Raw genomic sequence first — 19,347 nt, forward strand, 5'->3', positions numbered from 1 at the left:
GCAGCTTCTTCCTTTTGAGGTAAAACAGCAGCAAAGAGCATGCGCTGAAAGTTGTTGTTCATTTGGGGCTCGGTTGTTATTTTTTTTTCTTTTGAGCAATAAAATTTTTCCTTGGAACACTTGGCTGCCTTTATTAAAATGCCTAGTGAGGTAGTTTATTCCCAACTGATCTCTCTAATTGTTGCTAGTGCTGTGACTTTTTTGTGGTTTTAAAGTAGAGTAATACTCGGGAGAAACAAGGAATGTTGAAAATGTGGTTTTAATGGTTGGATCATTTAGAACTGAAATAGATACAGAATGTAACAAAATGAAGCAACATTCACCCAAATGTTTTAATTTATGCTTCTGATTTCAGAGTGATCATTTAGGATCAGGAAGTCATTTCAGTAACCGTAAGTATGGAAGCATAGATTATCATGACTGTTCACCCAGTTCGGACAAGGGAGAATGTTTACGTCTGTTTGTTTTGTCTAACTGTATATGCCCTTCTTGCTGCTAAATGTCAACTACTTGTGTGTTAAACCTCAACACATCGAAGCAGGAAGAGGTTAAGACGACTGCTGTAGCCTCGAACAGAAAATCTGGTAATCCTGAGGCTCCGATGTTCCCTAGCCACTTGTATTTTTAAGTTGGATATTGTATGCAGGCCAAACTTACCTTGTTGATTAGTAGATATTTGTCTTGTGATATTTGGAGCTTGTTTTTTATGAAAAGAAACATGACATAGTTTTCTCATTTGGAGAAATCTTTGGATATAGTCTCAATGCAGGGAAGCATTTTAAAATGAGAAGTTACATAAATAATTATTTCTTACTTAAGAGTATATGTAATTAGTATTAACTTCGGTTTTTTGTTTGCTAGTTCTAAAGAATTTCTCTGCAAAATCCATTTTTTGCTTCCTAGTAAATATTAAATTATCCTTTAAGTACAATAGTAATGTTTATCCCGTAAGTTGTGAAGAACACCATTTTTATTTTGACTGATTATAAGATACGTATTTTATAATAATCATGTAGCTTACTTAGTCTAACAGTCTTATATATTTCTAAAAACCAACTTAGTTTCTACTCAGAACAATATAGATACTTCCCTTATGTGTCTAGAAAAAATGAAGAAAAACAGGGGTATTTTAGAACAAGGATAACTTTATGTTTTAACTCATGCTTTTCTTTAGTTTGAATAAGAGGAGAGATAATAACACCAAATTAATTCTTAGCCTATTTGGTATGAGTATTTCAGTTAAGATCTCATTTATTTGGATTTATGTAGGAAAAGAAGATATGCTTCTCAAACAGGGTCAAATGTACATGGCAGATTCACAGGTAATTGTTTTTTAATTAAAAATATTTGTACCTTTTTAAAAAGAGGAAAACAGTTTTGTGTATTAATTTGAATACGAAAATGAAATACAGAAATTCAATGTACATTGAATAAGGCCTTCATTTTCAAAGAAAAGTTGTTCTTGGTGTTCTGCGTTTAATAACAGCCGACAGTACTGTTTCTGGTGCCCTCTAGAGTGTTTTGACGACAGTAGCTTAAATAAGAGATTTGAATTACAAGTTCATTGTCTTTGATGGGAAGCCTCGTTAACCGTGTTCAGTTAACTCTTCATATTTACCCATATAAAGGGGAAGCCAACTACGAGTAATTCAGAAGTCATTTTTTTGGACTTTGAAGTGTATTTTTCCTTGCATTCCAATATATATCCTGTGTGTTGGAAATTCACCTCAGAATAAGGAAAGCTTCCAAGAGGTAGTGTTGTCTGATTTTCTAACCTGTTTATACTGCTTCCGGTAGATACAGGTTTGCATTGCATGGGAAGGTCAGCACTTCCCACGTCCTGAACTGATAAATATTTGGGCTTTGAAAGGCCCTTTTACATACCATCATTTATAGGCAGAGTGAGTTAGCCTTTGTGATGTCTAAGATCACTTGAAGCTGGAAAATTCTAAGATTCTAAGTTGAGAAAATGAATGTCACCTGAGAAGTATTTAAGATTAGATAAATATTGGATTGTAATAAAGCAAGTATGGAAATTGTAAAGCTGTGTAAGTAATTGCTAAATTATAGTAGTCTTAGTCTAAAGATCATTGGTAAATTGAAAGGTAATTTAAAAGCAGACTGAAGGCTGCGAAATTATTCCATGTTGTTAATTTTCTTCTTGATCCAGGGCAAGACAGTGTAGATTTAACTGAACAACAGTAAAACCTGCCTGTTAAAATGGTGGAATGTATTCACAGCACATAGCTTTTATCCACGAGTTAGTACTTGTAAGGAGCCCTTGCTGTAATAGGCTGTGTGGGAAAAAGTAAGATAATTGAATTTAGTCTTTCATGGTTACATGTTCTATTTAGGCACTATTTCATGAGAAGTTTAATTATACTTCTTTTTTGTGTCAACTCTTAGTGGAGGAATAAGATGTCAATAAAATGTTGTACTAAGATCACATGTTAAGTTTTCGTTTATCCTACTCGAGAGGAGAAAACTGCTTTCTTTTTTTGTGAGTTAACTAATATCCTCTCGACAACTCATGCTAGCCGTGTTTATTTCGGTGCTGTTTTTATAATTTAAAGAACATTACATTGGAGTTAACAAGGATAGTCAGAAATTATACAGCTTCTTAGAAGTTAAATAATATATCATTCTGTGAAATTATTTGCAGATATAAAATTGCCATACTTGTTTTTATTCAACGGTTTTGATGACTTTCTTCAGAATTGGAAGTTCTAAGCACACTACGTGCCATAAAGCATAGAAATAATAAATGTGTTTTGATAAAGTTGATATCACTTGTGGGTAGTTATTGTGAATGGAGAAGGGAAGAGGAAATGGTCCCCAGAGGCCACAACTCTTTTCCTTCTTTGTTCTGCCAGAAATACACTTACGGTGAGCAGACTTTCAAAGTATCCCTGCTTGAGAGCATTTTAAGGGAACCATACCCAGAATTGCTTTTCTTAACCTCAAAAATCAGTACTGTATTTTTCCAATACGCTAGTCTGAAAACCCCTTGACTACTGAGGATGTGGGAATCTAGAAGTTTGGCAAATAAGTAAATGTCTTCTTTAGGCTTTTGTGATCAGTATCTCTTTTTTTGTTTGTTTCCCCGTTCAGTGTACGTCCCCAGGGGTGCCGGCCCACATGCAAAGCAGGTCTATGTTAAGACCGCTGGAGCTGTCCTTACCCCATCAAACCTCATATTCTGAAAATGACATTTTAAAGAAAGAGTTAGAAGCAATGAGAACGTTCTGCGAGTCAGCAAAACAAGACCGACTCAAGCTCCAGAACGAGCTGGCTCACAAGGTGGCCGAATGCAAAGCTTTAGCATTAGAATGTGAACGGATCAAGGAGGACTCAGATGAGCAGGTAAAGCAGCTAGAAGACGCATTGAAAGATGTGCAGAAGAGAATGTACGAGTCGGAAGGTAAAGTAAAACAAATGCAGACACATTTTCTTGCCCTTAAAGAGCACCTAACGAGTGAAGCAGCTGCGGGGAATCACAGACTAACGGAGGAACTGAAGGACCAGTTGAAAGACATGAAGGCAAAGTACGAGGGCGCGTCAGCAGAAGTGGGGAAGTTACGAAACCAGATCGGACAGAGCGAGATGCTAGTGGAAGAGTTGAAGCGGGATGCAGGCAAGCTGGTGGAAGAGAACAAGCGACTGCAGAGGGACTTCAGTATGTGTGAGACGGAGCGAGACAAGAAAGGCAGGAGGGTCACGGAGGCGGAAGGCCAGGTCAAAGAACTGTTGGCCAAGTTGGCCCTTTCCGTTCCGACGGAAAAATTCGAGAGCATGAAGAGCTCGTTGTCAAGCGAAGTCACCGAGAAGGCCAAGAGAATAGGAGAGATGGAAAGGGAGCGTGAAAAGTCACTTAGCGAAATCAGACAGTTGAAGAGAGAAGTGGAGAATTGGAAGGCCAAGCTTGCTCAGCACGTCAGACCGGAGGAGCACGAGCAGCTCAAGAGCAGGCTGGAGCAGAGGGCGGGAGAACTTACGAAGAAGATCACCGAACTCACGTCGAAAAATCAGACGTTACAAAAGGACGTCGAAAAGGTGTATCTGGATAACAAGCTCCTCAGCCAGCAAGTCCGCAGCTTAACAAGTGAAATGAAGAGTCATTACGTTCCTTTACAAGTGAGCGAAGAAATGAAAAAGTCGCATGACGTCATGGTCGGTGAGCTGAATCAACAGCTTGTAGATGTCACGCAGAAGTACACGGAGCAGAAGATGGCCATGGAGAAGCTGCTGGTGGAGAATGGCCGTTTGAGTGAGAACGTCAGCCGCCTCGAGACCGCGTTCGTGCCTCCCGAGAAACACGAGAAGGAGGTCACGGCTTTGAACTCCAGCCTTGCTGACCTCAGACAACAGCTCTCTGAGCTTCACAAAAAACGTGCCGGAGACCAAGAGAAAATACATGCACTCCTGTCCGAAAACACCGCGTTGAAAAAGAGCCTGAGTACTCAGTACGTGCCAGCTCCAGCCCACGAGGAGATTAAGGCCGCGCTGAGTGGCACCCTAGATAAGGCGAACAGAGAATTACTAGATGCGAAGAAAAACATCGAGGATCTCAGTCGGGAACTTGTAAAAACAAAAGAGGAGAATGAGCTACTCAAAAGGAACCTGGAGAACACTCAGAACCAAATGAGGGCCGAGTACATCAGCCTCCGAGAGCACGAGGAGAAGATGGGTGCCGCGAGTCAGAGCATGAAGAGGGTACAGGATGACAGTGCGGAAATCCTGGCCAACTACAAAAAGGGCCAAGAGGAGATCGTGACGCTGCACGCAGAGATCGAAGCCCAGAAGAAGGAGCTCGACACGATTCAAGAATGCATCAAGCTCAAATATGCTCCAATCATCAGCTTCGAAGAGTGTGAAAGAAAATTTAAAGCGACAGAGAAAGAACTAAAAGAACACTTATCCGAGCAGACACAAAAATACCACATCAGGGAAGAAGAGGCCAAGAAGTGCAAGCAAGAGAATGACAAGTTGAAGAAGGAGATTTTCACTCTTCGGAAGGATTTGCAAGATAAGAATGTTCTCCTTGAGAGTGCTCATGAAATGGAAAGGGCGCTAAGCAGAAAAGCAGAAGAGCTAAACAAACAATTCAAAGACCTGCTGCAGAAATACACGGAGGTAAAGACCGAGAAAGAGAAGCTGGTCGACGAAAATGCCAGACAGACTTCGGAGATTCTCGCAGCCCAGACCCTTCTGCAGAAGCAGCATGTTCCGTTGGAACAGGTTGAGGCCCTCAAAAAGTCTCTGAACGGCACAATCGAGAGTCTCAAGGAAGAACTGAAGAATAAGCAAAGATGTTACGAGAAAGAGCAGCAGACAGTGGCCACCCTGCATCAGATGCTGGAGAACCAGAAGAACTCGTCGGTGCCCCTGGCAGAGCATTTGCAGGTTAAGGAGGCATTTGAGAAGGAAGTGGGGATCATCAAGGCTAGCTTGAGGGAGAAGGAAGAAGAAAACCAAACCAAAACCCAAGAGGTCTCCAAACTCCAATCCGAGGTGCAGAACACTAAACGAGCATTAAAAAAATTAGAGACGAGAGAGGTGGTTGATTTGTCTAAATATAAAGCAACAAAAAGTGATTTGGAGACCCAGATTTCCAACTTGAATGAAAAATTGGCCAATCTGAATAGAAAGTACGAAGAAGCCTGTGAGGAGGTTTTGCACGCCCAAAGGAAGCAGCTGTCTGCAAAGGATGAGAAGGAATTGCTCCATTTCAGCATTGAGCAAGAAATCAAGGACCAGCAGGAACGGTGTGATAAGTCCTTAACAACAATCACAGAGTTACAGAAAAGAATACAGGAATCTGCCAAACAAATTGAAGCGAAAGATAATAAGGTAGGCACCGAGCAGGCGGCACGGCTTTGCGTCAGGAGCCCCCGAGCGGAACTGCCCGAGTGGAATAGGGCCCCTTTACCGCAGCATCCCACAAGACAGGTTTCCAGAAGCATTAGCTGCGGGACCACTAAATGCCACCTTTCCGGTTAGTCTACTGGTGTGCAAAAAAAATTCAGAATTGAGAAAATAGTTAAAGTCACACAAGCAAAAGCATTTCTCCTCTGGTTTCCTCAACTGGCATAGCCAAGAATTGAGGGAAGATGAGGAGACTCCAGGTTCACTTGCCTCAAAAGTGGTCAGAGTCCAGTGGGTTTTAGGGTTACCTGAAGGGTGATTGAGGGAGAGGAGGAAGAAAGCTGTGTTTCCAGGCTACAAGAAACAAAGGACACTGGGAAGCACCCCAGACTTGATCTTGGCATTCACCCACACCAGTGACCGAGCCCTCCAGTTCCGTGTACATTTCGTCCTCATAACTTCCCACAGACTGGTCTCCGCACCCAGAATGTCCTGCCTCTCCTTTCTACCGAGTTAAGTCCTATGCATTCCTTAACGCCCACTTCAACACTTACCCTCCTTCCTGAAGCCTTCGCTATGCACTCTAGCCTCCCGTGAACTGTTCCTCTTCTGAAATGTTAGCGTTGCCACTATTCAAAACGTAAATATTACTGTGTCAGAGTTAGGTGCTCGATCTTCTCAACCAGCTATTAAGATCAGACGGTTTGCAACTTAACCTTTTCTTCTCATTCATTCCCATGGTACAGTTTACACAGTAGATGCTTTCAATATTTTCGAAACTGGTGGTTGGCATAATAAAGTGTGTACTGTGAGGATGAGAAATCAGGGAGATTGGGTGCATTTTTATCAGTTCAGTGAGCGATGATTAAATGTCTTCTCTGTGCCAAGTTCTGGGGATACGGTGGCAAATACACATCCCTGGCCCTCCTCAGTGGAGAAGTACAAGTACTAGCCTTCTGATCCGTCCGTTCTTGTGACCCAGAACTTAAATGCTCGCACCTTGTTCAGAAGGTAGTTAGGAATATGACAGTGTATAATTATAATAGCAAGTTACTAATAACTACTTACAATTATTGTCATTTATTGAGGATATGCTACGTACCAGGCAGATATTTATGATCGCGTTTGAGTTTTTGAAGTGTTTGTCTATTTATTTTGAGAGAGAGAGCATGAGCGTGAGCAGGGGAGGGGCAGAGAGAGCGGGAGAGGATCCAAAGCAGGTTCCACACTGTTGGCACAGAGCCCGACACGGGGCTCGAACTCACGAACTGTGAGATCATGATGCAAGCCGAAATGAAGAGTCGGTCGCTCAACCGACTGGGCCCCCTAGCCACCCCGCATTTGATTTTCTTAACTGTTAAAGAACTTCTTTCTTTCACTGATAAGGGAACTAAAGCTCATAAAAATAAAGGAAATTAGCCAAGCTCACACAGCTAATAAATACCAGATCAGTCTGACTCGAAATAAAAAGGTTTTGCTCTCTCTGGTAAACGGCCTCCTGATTTTTTTCCCTCTTTAAGATAAAGTAGTCTAAAATCCTACCTTCTTGAAATGAACAAGGCACATGAGTTCATGCTAGGCTTGTATGAGCCGCGCTTTCTTTTCAAACTTTGTTGGAGGGAATGCCCCACAAGTTCCTGTGTTTCAGAGAGCCTAGAAGGTGATCTGTAGACGTTCATAGGTACTTAAATATTAAGAATAAGAAGACTGAGGTCACACTCAGACCTTAGGATATATATTTATTCTCAACTTGGTAATGCTTTTGCAAGGAATTTACTGAGAGGAATTTAAAGCAATTAAATTATGTATTGTATTTACTGTTGATAACAATCTCGACAGTATTCATTCCTCAATTTTCTGGTGTACGAAGATAAATTTGGTTCCTCGCGGAGTGATTTTGGTGTAAAGATGTTCATTAGAATCGCATAAGTGAATAATAGATGTTTCTCCCATACCTTTTCTCTTTGTTTACAAGATAACCGAACTGCTTAATGACGTGGAAAGACTGAAGCAGGCACTCAGTGGCCTTTCACAGCTCACCTACCCGAGTGGGAGCCCCGGCAGGAGACAGAGCCAGCTGATTGACACCCTACAGAGCCAAGTAAAGGCCCTTCAGCAGCAGCTGGCTGTGAGTACCCTGGCCTGGGAGGGCTTCGTGCTGTACGTGCGGGGTCGTGTTCGTTTGCTCGTGAAAGTTTATGTAGAGCCGGGATTGATTCGTGGCTGTGCTGAGATCCACGAACGGAATCATTTTTGCCAGAAGTTAGTTACGCCAGTGGCAGCGGTATATTTGGTGCCTACTATATGCCAGGCACTACACTAAACATTTTACGTACTTTAGCCTTTATCTTCATCACGGCCCTGTAAGTTTTATTCCCCCCATGCCCCCCTCACCATTTGATTCTTAAGGAAACAAAGAAGAAAATACTTGATGCTTGGGGACATACAGCTAGGATTCGATCCTGAGACTGGCTAACTCCAGCTCTGATGGTGTCTTCCCAGCTGCAGCACACTCTTTAAAATATCGGTCCGCTAAACTAAGGGAAGTTTTTAAAATATTTTCTACTTATGAATAAAGGTAGGCATCCCTCTGGTTTTACACCTTATATCCTTATATAGTAAAAGAAAACACCTGGAAATATATATATCCACATACGTATCCCATATGCATATATGTATTTCCTTTCTATATTAAAGAAAGCAACTGGGGCGCCTGGGTGGCTCAGTGGGTTGAGCGTCCGACTTCAGCCCAGCTCATGATCTTGCAGTTTGTGAGTTCAAGCCCCACCTTGGGCTCTCTGCTGTCAGCCTGTCAGAACAGAGCCCGCTTCAGATCCTCTGTCCCCTTCTCTCTGCCCCTCCCCCGCTTGTGCTTTCCCCCAAATAAATAAATATTAAAAAAAAAAAAAAAAAAAAAGGAAAGCTACTGGATTGAGAAACTGAACACGGGAGCTCAGTTCTAAACACTGCTGCTTAAAAACCAGGTGACGTGGAACATTCCCCCTAATCCTTGGCTACCTTATCCATACAGTGGAATAGTAAGAACTGATTACTTATTTGTTTGCTTTTTTAATCAAACGAGGTAATATGACATACACGGAGATGCTAAGTAAAACAGCCCAGTCAAATGTAAATTGTTACTAAAAATTTCCTATTTTATAGGAATTGGTTATGAGTTGTTTTTGAATAGAAGAAAGCTCTTTTTGTAAGTGTTTGTTCATTAATACTACTGGCCTACAGATTAATGATGACAGATGATTGATTTGGATCTTATCAAAAGGATCTGGTAGTCCCTTCAATAATTGGAAATATTTGTTTCTTATTTATTATATTCATGACACTGTGCTAAAACACTGTCAGGGATAAAGAGAGTACACAGGTTTTGTCCCAAGGAGTTCTAGGTAATTAGAGAAGCAAAATTTAGATCCGTGAAAAGCGAATTAACAAGACAAAAAATGTCATATACAGACTTGAGAATAAGGTCCCCGGCTATAAGTGATATGAATTCATAGGAGGGAAAGATCACTGGTGCGATAGGAGCTAGGCCGAGAGGAAGGGAATAGCTGGCTGGAACTTGTAAGATAGTTGGCGTTTTGGTAGGTGAATGGAAAATAGAGAATCTTCCAGGCAAGGGAAGTAGTTTGAAGAAGGGCGTGGGGGTCGAATGTGAACGGTGTACCCAAGGGGCGGTAAAAGCTGATCAGCCTGGCTGGGAGTGGAAACTGTACTTGTGGCTAGATTGTCCAGGCTGCGGAGAAGTTTGAGGAGTTTAGATTCTCTTTTATACGTAATGAGGTTTCTCCCAAGGTCTTTGAACCAGAAGTGATTCCAGAAAAGAGCTGCCTTCATCTTGGAAGCGTGATCGGGAATAAAATCTAGAGACAGGGAGACAAGATTGGAAGCTTTTGCAATAATCCCAAGGATAAACTGTTAAGTATCTGGATAATTTCGTGGCGTTAGAGGTGAACTAAGAAGGTAATTTCGTGTTACCTAGGACAAGCGGCATTGCTTTCGCTATGAATGTTTCCACACATTGATTAGGAAAGTTTAAACGATTGCTAATGCTGTGAAGTGTTGCATCCGGTGGGTCGCAGGTGGTTTGTTACAAGACGTGGCAGGAGCACTTTAATAATATTGCCATTTTGTAGTGTCAGGCCTGAAGATGGCATTGTCACAAGCCTCCGTGTATTTGAAAACGTGAATGCTGATACTCTGATCTGTCCATCTTCCCACATTTCTAGGATGCCGACAGACAGCACCAAGAGGTAATTGCAATTTATCGGACACATCTCCTTAGTGCTGCGCAGGTAAAAAACGATTTCTCCTCTGGCAGAGATACCATTTTATTTTTTCATTTTCTTTATAAAAATGCTTCTATTTTTTTGATTCCAATATCGTCAACATACAGTGTTATGTTAGTTTCAGGTGTACGATACAGCGATTCACCAATTTCATGTATCACCCGGTGCTCAACACAACACGTGCACTCCTTCATCCCCATTTTAGAGAAGATCATTTTTTTATTTTCAAGTAAATTTATGTGAAAGTCATTGCTGTGTAAAGTAGTTGCACCCCATATGCTTATTTTAAAATCATTGTGTTTTTTTAAATCATGGCTTGTGTATCTCCCAGAGAAATTTACAAAGCTATATGGTAACACAACATCTTAAATGTAGTGTTCTCTCCATCTGCTTGTCACTCATTTTATAGACAGTTTGGCAACATATGATGGCGGCACATGTTAATGGTATTGCTAGCTGGAGATAATGCCTTGACATCCATACCTGGCTGTCAGCTAAAGAGAGTGCAAAGGACTTCACTGTGTCTTGGTAGCTCAGGAGTATTTCTTTGAAACGTAGAGAATGCTATAAAAGCGCAAAGATGACAAGGTGTGCACAAAATTGTAATAATGGAAGAAAATAAACTGGTTCTGTTTGGAGATTATCAATAGTATTTATTTAATGTGGCTTAAATTCAGTGAAACATCAGATTAAGAATTCCCTTTTGGGGGGGTGTAATGAAAAAGCTCCTCTTTTAGAAGAACATATCACACTGAGAAGCTGTTCAGCATGTGAAGAATACCATACTTAATGCCCTGTAGAAACCCTGTGATCAGCAATCTCTAAAATTCTCAGAGTAGATTTTTCAGGAAGATGTCCTAAAAGAGGCAACGTTAGAATGGCAGGTGAGATACATTAGGAATTGTTCAGGATTTGAAGTATCAGGTGACACTGTTTACAAAAAAAGGGGGGGTGGGAGGGGGCGGGGAGTTGTTGCGAGAAAGCTTCCAAGAAGGTCATTTTTTAATAAGAAGAACTAGGTAAAATAATAAAAAGAAGAAACTTTACAACATCAAATTCGTAAAACCAAAAAGCCTTCCTTTTCTATAGGAGATGAGGGGAAACAAATGTAAAAGCATGAATGGTATGATAAGAGGAAGTTTGGCTACTTTCTTTTGAGGAGCTAGAAGATAAGCTGGGATTTGAAAGTACAGTTGACCCTTGAACAGTGGGACGTAGGGGCGCTGACCCTGCACAGTCAAAAATCTGTGTGTAACTTTCGATTCCCCCAAAACTTGACTACTCATGTAGTGTGAGGAAGCCTCACCAGTAATATAAAGAGTCAATTCACATGTATTTGGTATGTTATATTTACTAAATAGTGTTACGATAAGAAGCTCGAGGAAAGACAGTGTTACTAAGAAAATCAAGGAAAGAGAAAATACATTTATAGTACTGTACGGTATTAATCCAAATAAAAGATCTTTGTGTAAGTGGACCCCCACGGTTCAAACTCGTGTTGTTCAAGGGTAGCTGTATATTGAAATTGTTCGAGAAGACCGTTGAGGGACAGCAGAGTGGGAACTTTAGGAGGGAAATGGTAGACAAGTGTGGAAGATGTGGATAAAGAACTCATTCAGATCTGATCTCAGCCAGGAGAGAAAGAGCATGAAAGACACCACAAACTGTCAAGCCTTTCAACTCTGTATAATGTATGCTTCCAAAAGTTGAAATCCTACTGACTCCTAATGAAACATAACAAAAACAACTGACATCAGAAATTGTCTTGCCTTCCGGCATCATAAAGTTAACCAAGAAATTCAGTGTAGTCAGCTATGGCTAATGTTTGAAATTTCAACATCCCATTCTAACAGAAACAGGCTTTGGAAGCACAGCTTTTTATATGAATGGGAAGTGTCAACCTGAATTCTATTCAAATGTCCGAGCAAAGAGAAGGGGGCCGAGGGTGTCGTAAGCCCACCATACTGACTCGCATTTAATCTGCCCCTTGCCATCTTTTTAAGTTCAAAATGTGTCTTCCTAAATATAGATGACTAACATTCACGTAAAAGGATCTCCACCTCATTGGTAATGGGGGAAATCCAAATAAACAGGGAGGGACCATGTTTTCACCTATGGGATTGGCAAATATTAAACAAGATGAGCATCTGCAGCATTGGCCAAGGTGGTGTGGGGAATTGGCATTTATACCCTGTTGGTGGGAGTGTAACTTGTTACAATGCCCGTAGAGGGAAGTTTGGTAGTGCTTTGCAAAATTAGCAATGGAGCCTTGCTTTTTGACCCAGCAGTTTCTTCTCTAGGAATCTGCCCGTGAAGATGGGAAACACCTTAAACGCCCGTCGTTTGGGGCAACGAGTAAAGAAAGTACGATTCATCTGTACGGTGCGATGGTATCCAGTAACTTAAAACAATTAGGGAAATAGCTTAGGAAAGACATCCGTGACACTAGGTGAAATGGCAAGATGCAAAATGATGTGATCTTCCCTAGGATAAAAATACAAGTATGGGGGCTTTTCCATTAATTTTTCTAATTACAAAAACGCTTCTCAGCAGGAGCAGAAGGAAAACTTAACGTGTAGCTGACTTCGCTCACTTATGACTTACGCCGCCCCTATTATCTGAGCCATTATTAAAAAAGAGAGAAGGAGAAAAGTTTGTCCATCTGTCTTCTGATAATAAGTGTTAAGAGCAGCTGGTTTGCACTGCTTTTAGATTGACTTTTTAAATTTCCGTCGCAGAGCTCTGCTGTCTTTTCCAATAAATCCTTTAGAATATCTCTGCAATGATGAGGCTTTAGCATTTGGTGAATCACAGCCATTTAGGCCTAATAGAATTCTTGTGTCATTGAAGAGGACGTAAAATATTTCTCCCTTTCTTCTTTCTCTCAAGGGTCACATGGACGAAGATGTGCAGGCGGCCTTACTCCAAATCATACAAATGCGGCAGGGGCTTGTGTGCTAACTAAGCAGCCTGTGCTTCAGTCGCTGGTGCCGAGCCTTCCGTGTGCAAACCCACAGCCTTTCTGGGCCCTTTTGTGCTAGTATCATTGAAATAAAATATATTTTGTTTCATCAGCAAGTTTTTTTTTTTTTTTTAATTAGATGGGGATGTTACTGAGTTTTTCAATAGCAATTCAGATCTTATAATCTATATATGTTAATTTTATGGTGAGGCAAACAATGTAACACTTTGCCTCGGGTTGGCTACGTATTTTTAAGCCGTTGAGTCCCCAATAAAACATAAGCCATCTGTGTAGGTCCATACGAAGAGACGTTAGGCTGAAATAATTGTTTAAAGGTTTCTTTCAGAGAAATTAATTTGGTTAAGTGGATCAAAAGATCTTTCAGGCCTTCAGCTGAGCCACGAGAGCCTAACGTGATTTTAAGGAATATGCACCATAACTTGGCTGGCCGAGTTGCGTTTTTTATTGAAGTAACCTAATGAGTGCCTTTGACTTCTTTTGGAGGCACAGATTTTTTTCTTCTAACTTTTATGCCTCTTTCAATACATTTCTTTTCATAAATGGTGTACTGGACTAAGTTACATTTAGATTAAAAGCAGACCAGCATAGAACATATCAGGAATTTCTAATACGATGGCCTCATAATATCCACAACAGTATCTTAATTTTTACTTGTGGTGATTTTTTCTTGCCACAGTATTTAGAGAGCTATGATAGCTGGTATCCTAGATTTTTCAAAGTATCAAAATTCTTAGGCTTTTTTTTTTTTTAGCAATTACTTTGACATTTGCTACTATAGTAACCAAACACTCATTACCAAATGTTTTGCACTTATTTATAGGAAAATTGCACTAATGAAATTAATAATGTGAAATGCAGTTTTCTTGCAAAATTAGAGAACTAATTTTAGAAAACAGATTTTTAAAGTTTCAGATGAAAGTGCAATAATATAGTAAACTGTGAGAATATAGATCACAAGGAAAAAATAAAATTGGCCACGTTTTAGTGAACACTTGATTGTAACCAACCATTTTTATTAACCACATCTCATTAAGGAAAGTTTATATGTTTTGTTGCTTTTATTCATATTTTGTTTTCCATCCAGATTGAAGATTACTAATTTGACTGTTAGCAAATAAAGTGAACAAATGAATCCTTTCAGCCAGATTTTCTTTCAATCACAAAGTGTGCCTTAGCAGTAATCTTTGAGCATCCTGAAAGATTTGAAAGATTTCTTATTTTTTGGAATTTTTTTTTTTAAGTAATCTCTGTGTCCAACGTGGGGCTTGAACTCATGACCCCAAGGTCAAGAGTTGTGTACTCCACCGACTGAACCAGTAAGGTGCTCCCTGAGCCAGACTTTTTAGCCCAATTCTGTAAATAATAACAAGGACAAAGAGCCATCCGAATAGCTTCTCCCACCAGAAGCCATCAGATTTCTTCAGTGTAGAAACCACAATGAAAAGTCAGAATTGGATTTCTTTCTAATTCTTTAGTTATACACAGTTTACACGAGCAGTACTCAAATTCCTTGGTTTTATGCTTAATGTTGTCCTTCTGCATGAAGTCTGTTCCATGAGTTTTATGTAGGTCTCCTTTGAAGCTATAGAGGAAAGAAAGTCCTTACTGAATACTCACATTTTCGTCTTGTATTTTCCTTATTAGAAGTGGGAGGGGAAACTTGTGTGTACTTTATTTTGTCTTCAATCACAAATAAAATGTTTTTTGTGGACTACTGTTTTTGAACATCCTCGTAAAAGATCTACGAGGCCAATTACTCCATGTGCCGCTTTGGGGAATTTGGTGTAGAGAACGATGGGGTCCAAGTACAGACAGGTGTTACCCATTTTCAGTCCTCCGTGGAGGGCGGAGTAGTAGGTCGCCTCCCTGAATTAATCCCGTTGTCTCCTTCACCCACTTTTTGATATCAAAGGCAGAGACTGCATTTACAACACTGAAGGTTAAAGCTTTTCAGAGAGTAAACAAATGGAATATATATAGTGGGCAATGCTGGCCTCTCTGCCGGTCTGTGTTCAGAAAAACGATAACATCTGAACTTAAGAAGCGAGAGGGAGAAAGATCGGTTGTATCCAAGATGGGCGTGCTTTCTGGGAGACTCACCAAATCCCTGTCGGGGTATGTTCCTTCGTTGAAAGCTTTATTACTCTTCCCCTGTTCAGTTTTATTCTTATCATTCCTGCTTCCTCAGGAAAGCTCATTCTTTTGGCCAGAAGGTCTAGTGTTATAAACAACTACTAAAATTGAATATTCATTCAACGAACCTCTTAAAATTTAATATTGCAGTGACTGTATTCACTAGCCATATCTGCGCTGTTCTAAAACCCCGGATGAATGTAGCTTAATCTTTCTGAAGGCTTACTGATTTAGACTGCTCTCGACCCTAACCGAATGTTACGTGGTGTAAAAGTCTCTCTTATGCATTGGATCATTGCTGCTTTGAAAATGTTGCAGCTTCGGAACCCACCGGAATGGTTCATGTTCTTGGTTTGCTTGTTTCGGAGTAGAAAAGGGAAGAGTTTCAAGTAAATTTTTGGTGTCTGTGATGACTAGGTGTATCGGTGCCTGCTCGCACGGGCAACCTTAGCATTGGTTACGAGCGTCTCGACACCTGCTTCCCCACAGGGGAAGAAAACTTCTTACTACCTCTTGACCTGCCTCATCGCCGGACTCTGCAACCTCGTGTGATCTTTTCTCGCCAGTTCTGTGCATCAGAGCAATGGCTGTACCTCTGGCACCAAGATAAGGATTGAAAGAGAATTGCCTGTGATGAACATGCAGAAATATGGTCGCACATGCCTGCCAGAGAAACAAGAGCCCGGGCCTGCCTCCTGACTGCTCAATGCTGCGTGAGAGAGGTGCGGCAATGACTACGTTTCAGAAGGGGGGAAGAAAAGGCACCATAAAATTGTATCACGTACGAACCACGGAATGGAAAATGGGCATCTCCGCGCCCATCGCCTTCAGTGATACCCCCAGCTAAACTGCATCTGAGACCTTGTTGTTGGAAATTCTCTCGCGCGTCCGGGGCTTGGCTACTTGAACCAAGACTGCCTGGCCCGGACCTCTCTGGGGAAATCCTAACCTGCTTCTTAGCACGGCCTGATTCTTACCTCCACGTAGGGGCCTTTGCCCCATAAGAGTCTTGACGTAGAGATTAAAAACAAAAAATGCAACAGAGGTGGCATTCCCGGGAAGATCCCTGGGCACTGAGAGCACTCGTGGTTAGCATAGTTGGCCATGTGGCATCACTTATGCATCAGAGGGCATTTTCATTATTTATGCCTGTGTGAACAAACACCGATGATGAATGAATTCAACCAAAAAGGGAAGGTTACAAAAATGTCATATGTAAATGAAAAAGAGCCAAGGCTTGTGAGGGTCGCTCCCCCAGGTGTGTGTGTGTGTGTGTGTGTGTGTGTGTGTGTGTATTCTCTGAAATACTAGAAGAGACAGCCATAAAAATAATGCCCATTATAATTGGCATTTGGCATCAAATTGTTACACTGAATGGGCCTGATTTTTATATTTTAAACAGCTTTGCAATTTATTTCTCAAGATAGCAGTCCTGGGAATATTCTGAATTCAGGAAAGAGTTTAGAGAGGTTATTGCCTTCTTAATAATTTAGAGCTTCTATTGCTCTGCCAAGTCAGAAGATTAACATTTAATAGAAAAAAAATTATATATCTATAATTCAGTCACGGCTATTAGATCAGATGGATTTTACATTAAGTGAAAAAGATGTCGAGCATTTAAGGACCATTAAACTACAGGACTTGTCTATTGGGTTTTGAGGCCTCTGAGTCCAGATCCTGCTGCGAAGAGTATTTATTTCGTATATACAGAACGCATCAAGGATGGGAAAAGGGCCTACGTTTTAAAAGAAAAGAAGCCATGAAAAAAGTGTGATTTTTCCACCTTGCGAACAGCTACTATGCAGATACGGTCTGGTGTTAGAATAATTAGCTCTGTTCATCACTAAGTAGCTTACAGGCTACAAGAATATAGTGAAGGCCACTCTAAAGGTGGTCCCTGCAGGAAATCCAAGTGGCCAGGGACCCTCTGTTGATATGCTACTTCCAGAAACTACATTTCTTATGGTTTCCTGGTCATTCGGTATCATAAAGAATTTAAGTTTGAAAATGCCTTTTCCAGGGGTCCTTATTAAGGACCAGGAAAGAAAAAAAAAAAAAAAAAGACCTAGAGAGGAGAAGTTAGTTCTAATAAGTATTTACTTTTTTTTTTTTTTTTTTTTTTTTTTTTTTTTTAGTGATGCCCAAATTATCAAAGAAGGAATCAACTCTTGAGAAGACTCACTCACCTCTGGGGGGAAAGTCTGTGCCACCCTTTTTCTCAAAGCTCGTCACACACTTCACATCATTGCAGTTAAAACGTGACAAGCAATATCTTAAATATTAAAAACTTTTCTTACTATTCGCACCATGCCTCCTGTCCCATCCCCACCTCTGAAAACCAGGAAGGGGTCTTACGTCGGGTCACAAAAGCAAACAGGCGGGCGGGGGGATGAAGGAATGGAGTTAATAGAATTTGTAACTTTCTCCCCCTGCAATGTCCAAACAAACTGTGTGATTTTCTTTCTTGCTATTCTAGGCTTTTTTTAATTGCCTCAAGACTAAAGTGGCACCTTCTGGGCTGCTTCAGAAATTGTCTTCAGGATTTAAAAACGAAGCCGATTCATATTCAGCGTCTTCCTGCTCAAATCTGTTAAGCCAAAATAAAAATGACTGCTACTTAAATTTTGTTTTCCTCGTCGCCGCTACAAACATTGTCTCACAGGATTTGCAAGTTCCCGTGGATGCACAATTAAAAACTCTTCTTTAGACAAACGGAGAGAGCTGAACCGACACGGCAGGGCTGGGCTGCCAACACCAGTCTTTAAGGACTGAAGTCTGTGCGCCTCAATTGAATAAAGGGGAAGCTGCTCTCTTGAGCTTGGAGGCTTTTTTTTTTTTTAAGTGAATTGTTCCAGTTGGCCTTAATCCCCAAGCAATATGGCTCCTCGAAAACCATCTTTATTCATTCACACCAACTGACACTTGAAGAAATTCCTCCAGCTACTGTTCATCTAAGTCTAAATATATCTGTTAGAGTTGAATGCGTTTAAGAGGATTTGCAATCTGTGATTATCCAAAATACTATTCATTGTCAATATTTTTGGTGTGCCATAGCCAATCTTGTTATTATAATGTACATAACTACTTAACGGCAGCAAAGCCCAAATACATCCCAGCAATTGCGATAACCTGAAGGAGGGCCTCTCTCCAATTCCACGCTACCCTGCTGGCGCAGCTTGTTGTGTGGTTCTCGACATCAGAATTCCTTAATAAGCTCTTGCTACACCCTTCCAGACCCTTTTGGGTAATTTCGCCCTCATGTTCTAAGTAGAGAGCAGTTACCAGGACGACAGAGAATTTGAGGAAGATTTAATTGTGATCTGATGTCTAACCAGAATAAAGAAGCTGGTGCCTTGAATTTACATTCTGGGTTCCCAAGCAAATGTCAGTATGCATATTTATTATTTCTGCCCTGCCGCGTTACAAAAAGGAAATTAAGGTGGCTTGCAATGTTTTCCTTAATGTGGGAGAGGACAAGGGGGATGGTAAATACTGAAAGGGTAGGAAAAAGAAGCAGCAGCTTGGGATCCAGAAAACATTTCATAAACACCATAATCCACGGCTTGCTTTTCTGGAGCTGGCCTCGACAGGACTCAGCTTCCTAGCAGCCGGTGCAAGGACCGAGCATCCCATCCGTGAGGCACGGCACCCGTCACAGACAGCACAGGTATTCCCGGTTCTGAAGCCAGCCAGCCTTCCCCCCGTGGGTCCAGCACATCTGGTGGTGCACAACTCAAACCGGGGTGTGCACTCCCCTGGGGGCGTGCACGGTGGAATGAATGGTGCATCTTCCGAAGCGCTTCCGTCAGACTTGACGGTAAGAAACTGAAGCTGGTTTGGGATAACCTTTCTATTTTGCTATAACTTGTAGCCCACGAGATGGCTGGATCGGTAATGACTGCCCACGTGTGGGGGCCATTTGAGCCCATGAGGACGAAGAATTTTTTCACCCCTCTCCTCTTGATCCACAGATGTTTCAAGCCAAATTATTCTCGAGTAGAGGTTTGTCTCTGGGATTTTGCACCTTCCTTTCTGCTCCCCTGCATTCGTTACCTGTGTCCCTTC

The 19,347-nt window shown here is 41.2% G+C and overlaps 1 protein-coding gene across 3 annotated transcripts in view; it reads left to right on the forward strand.

Annotated features, from left to right (window-relative positions):
* UACA (uveal autoantigen with coiled-coil domains and ankyrin repeats) overlaps positions 1-13,240 on the forward strand; it is a 95,823-nt gene extending 82,583 nt beyond the window's left edge. For all 3 annotated transcript variants that reach the window (XM_043554024.1, XM_043554025.1, XM_043554026.1), the window contains exons 14-19: positions 356-392; positions 1,270-1,322; positions 3,112-5,850; positions 7,841-7,993; positions 10,107-10,172; positions 13,056-13,240. In XM_043554024.1, coding sequence (XP_043409959.1) covers positions 356-392; positions 1,270-1,322; positions 3,112-5,850; positions 7,841-7,993; positions 10,107-10,172; positions 13,056-13,127 — 3,120 coding nt within the window. In that variant the 3' untranslated portion in view covers positions 13,128-13,240. The remainder of the gene's footprint in view (positions 1-355; positions 393-1,269; positions 1,323-3,111; positions 5,851-7,840; positions 7,994-10,106; positions 10,173-13,055) is intronic.
* The last annotated feature ends 6,107 nt before the right edge of the window (positions 13,241-19,347 follow it).

This window comes from Prionailurus bengalensis, chromosome B3 (genome assembly GCF_016509475.1).
Source record: "Prionailurus bengalensis isolate Pbe53 chromosome B3, Fcat_Pben_1.1_paternal_pri, whole genome shotgun sequence".
In the NCBI taxonomy this organism is placed as follows: Eukaryota; Metazoa; Chordata; class Mammalia; order Carnivora; family Felidae; genus Prionailurus; species Prionailurus bengalensis.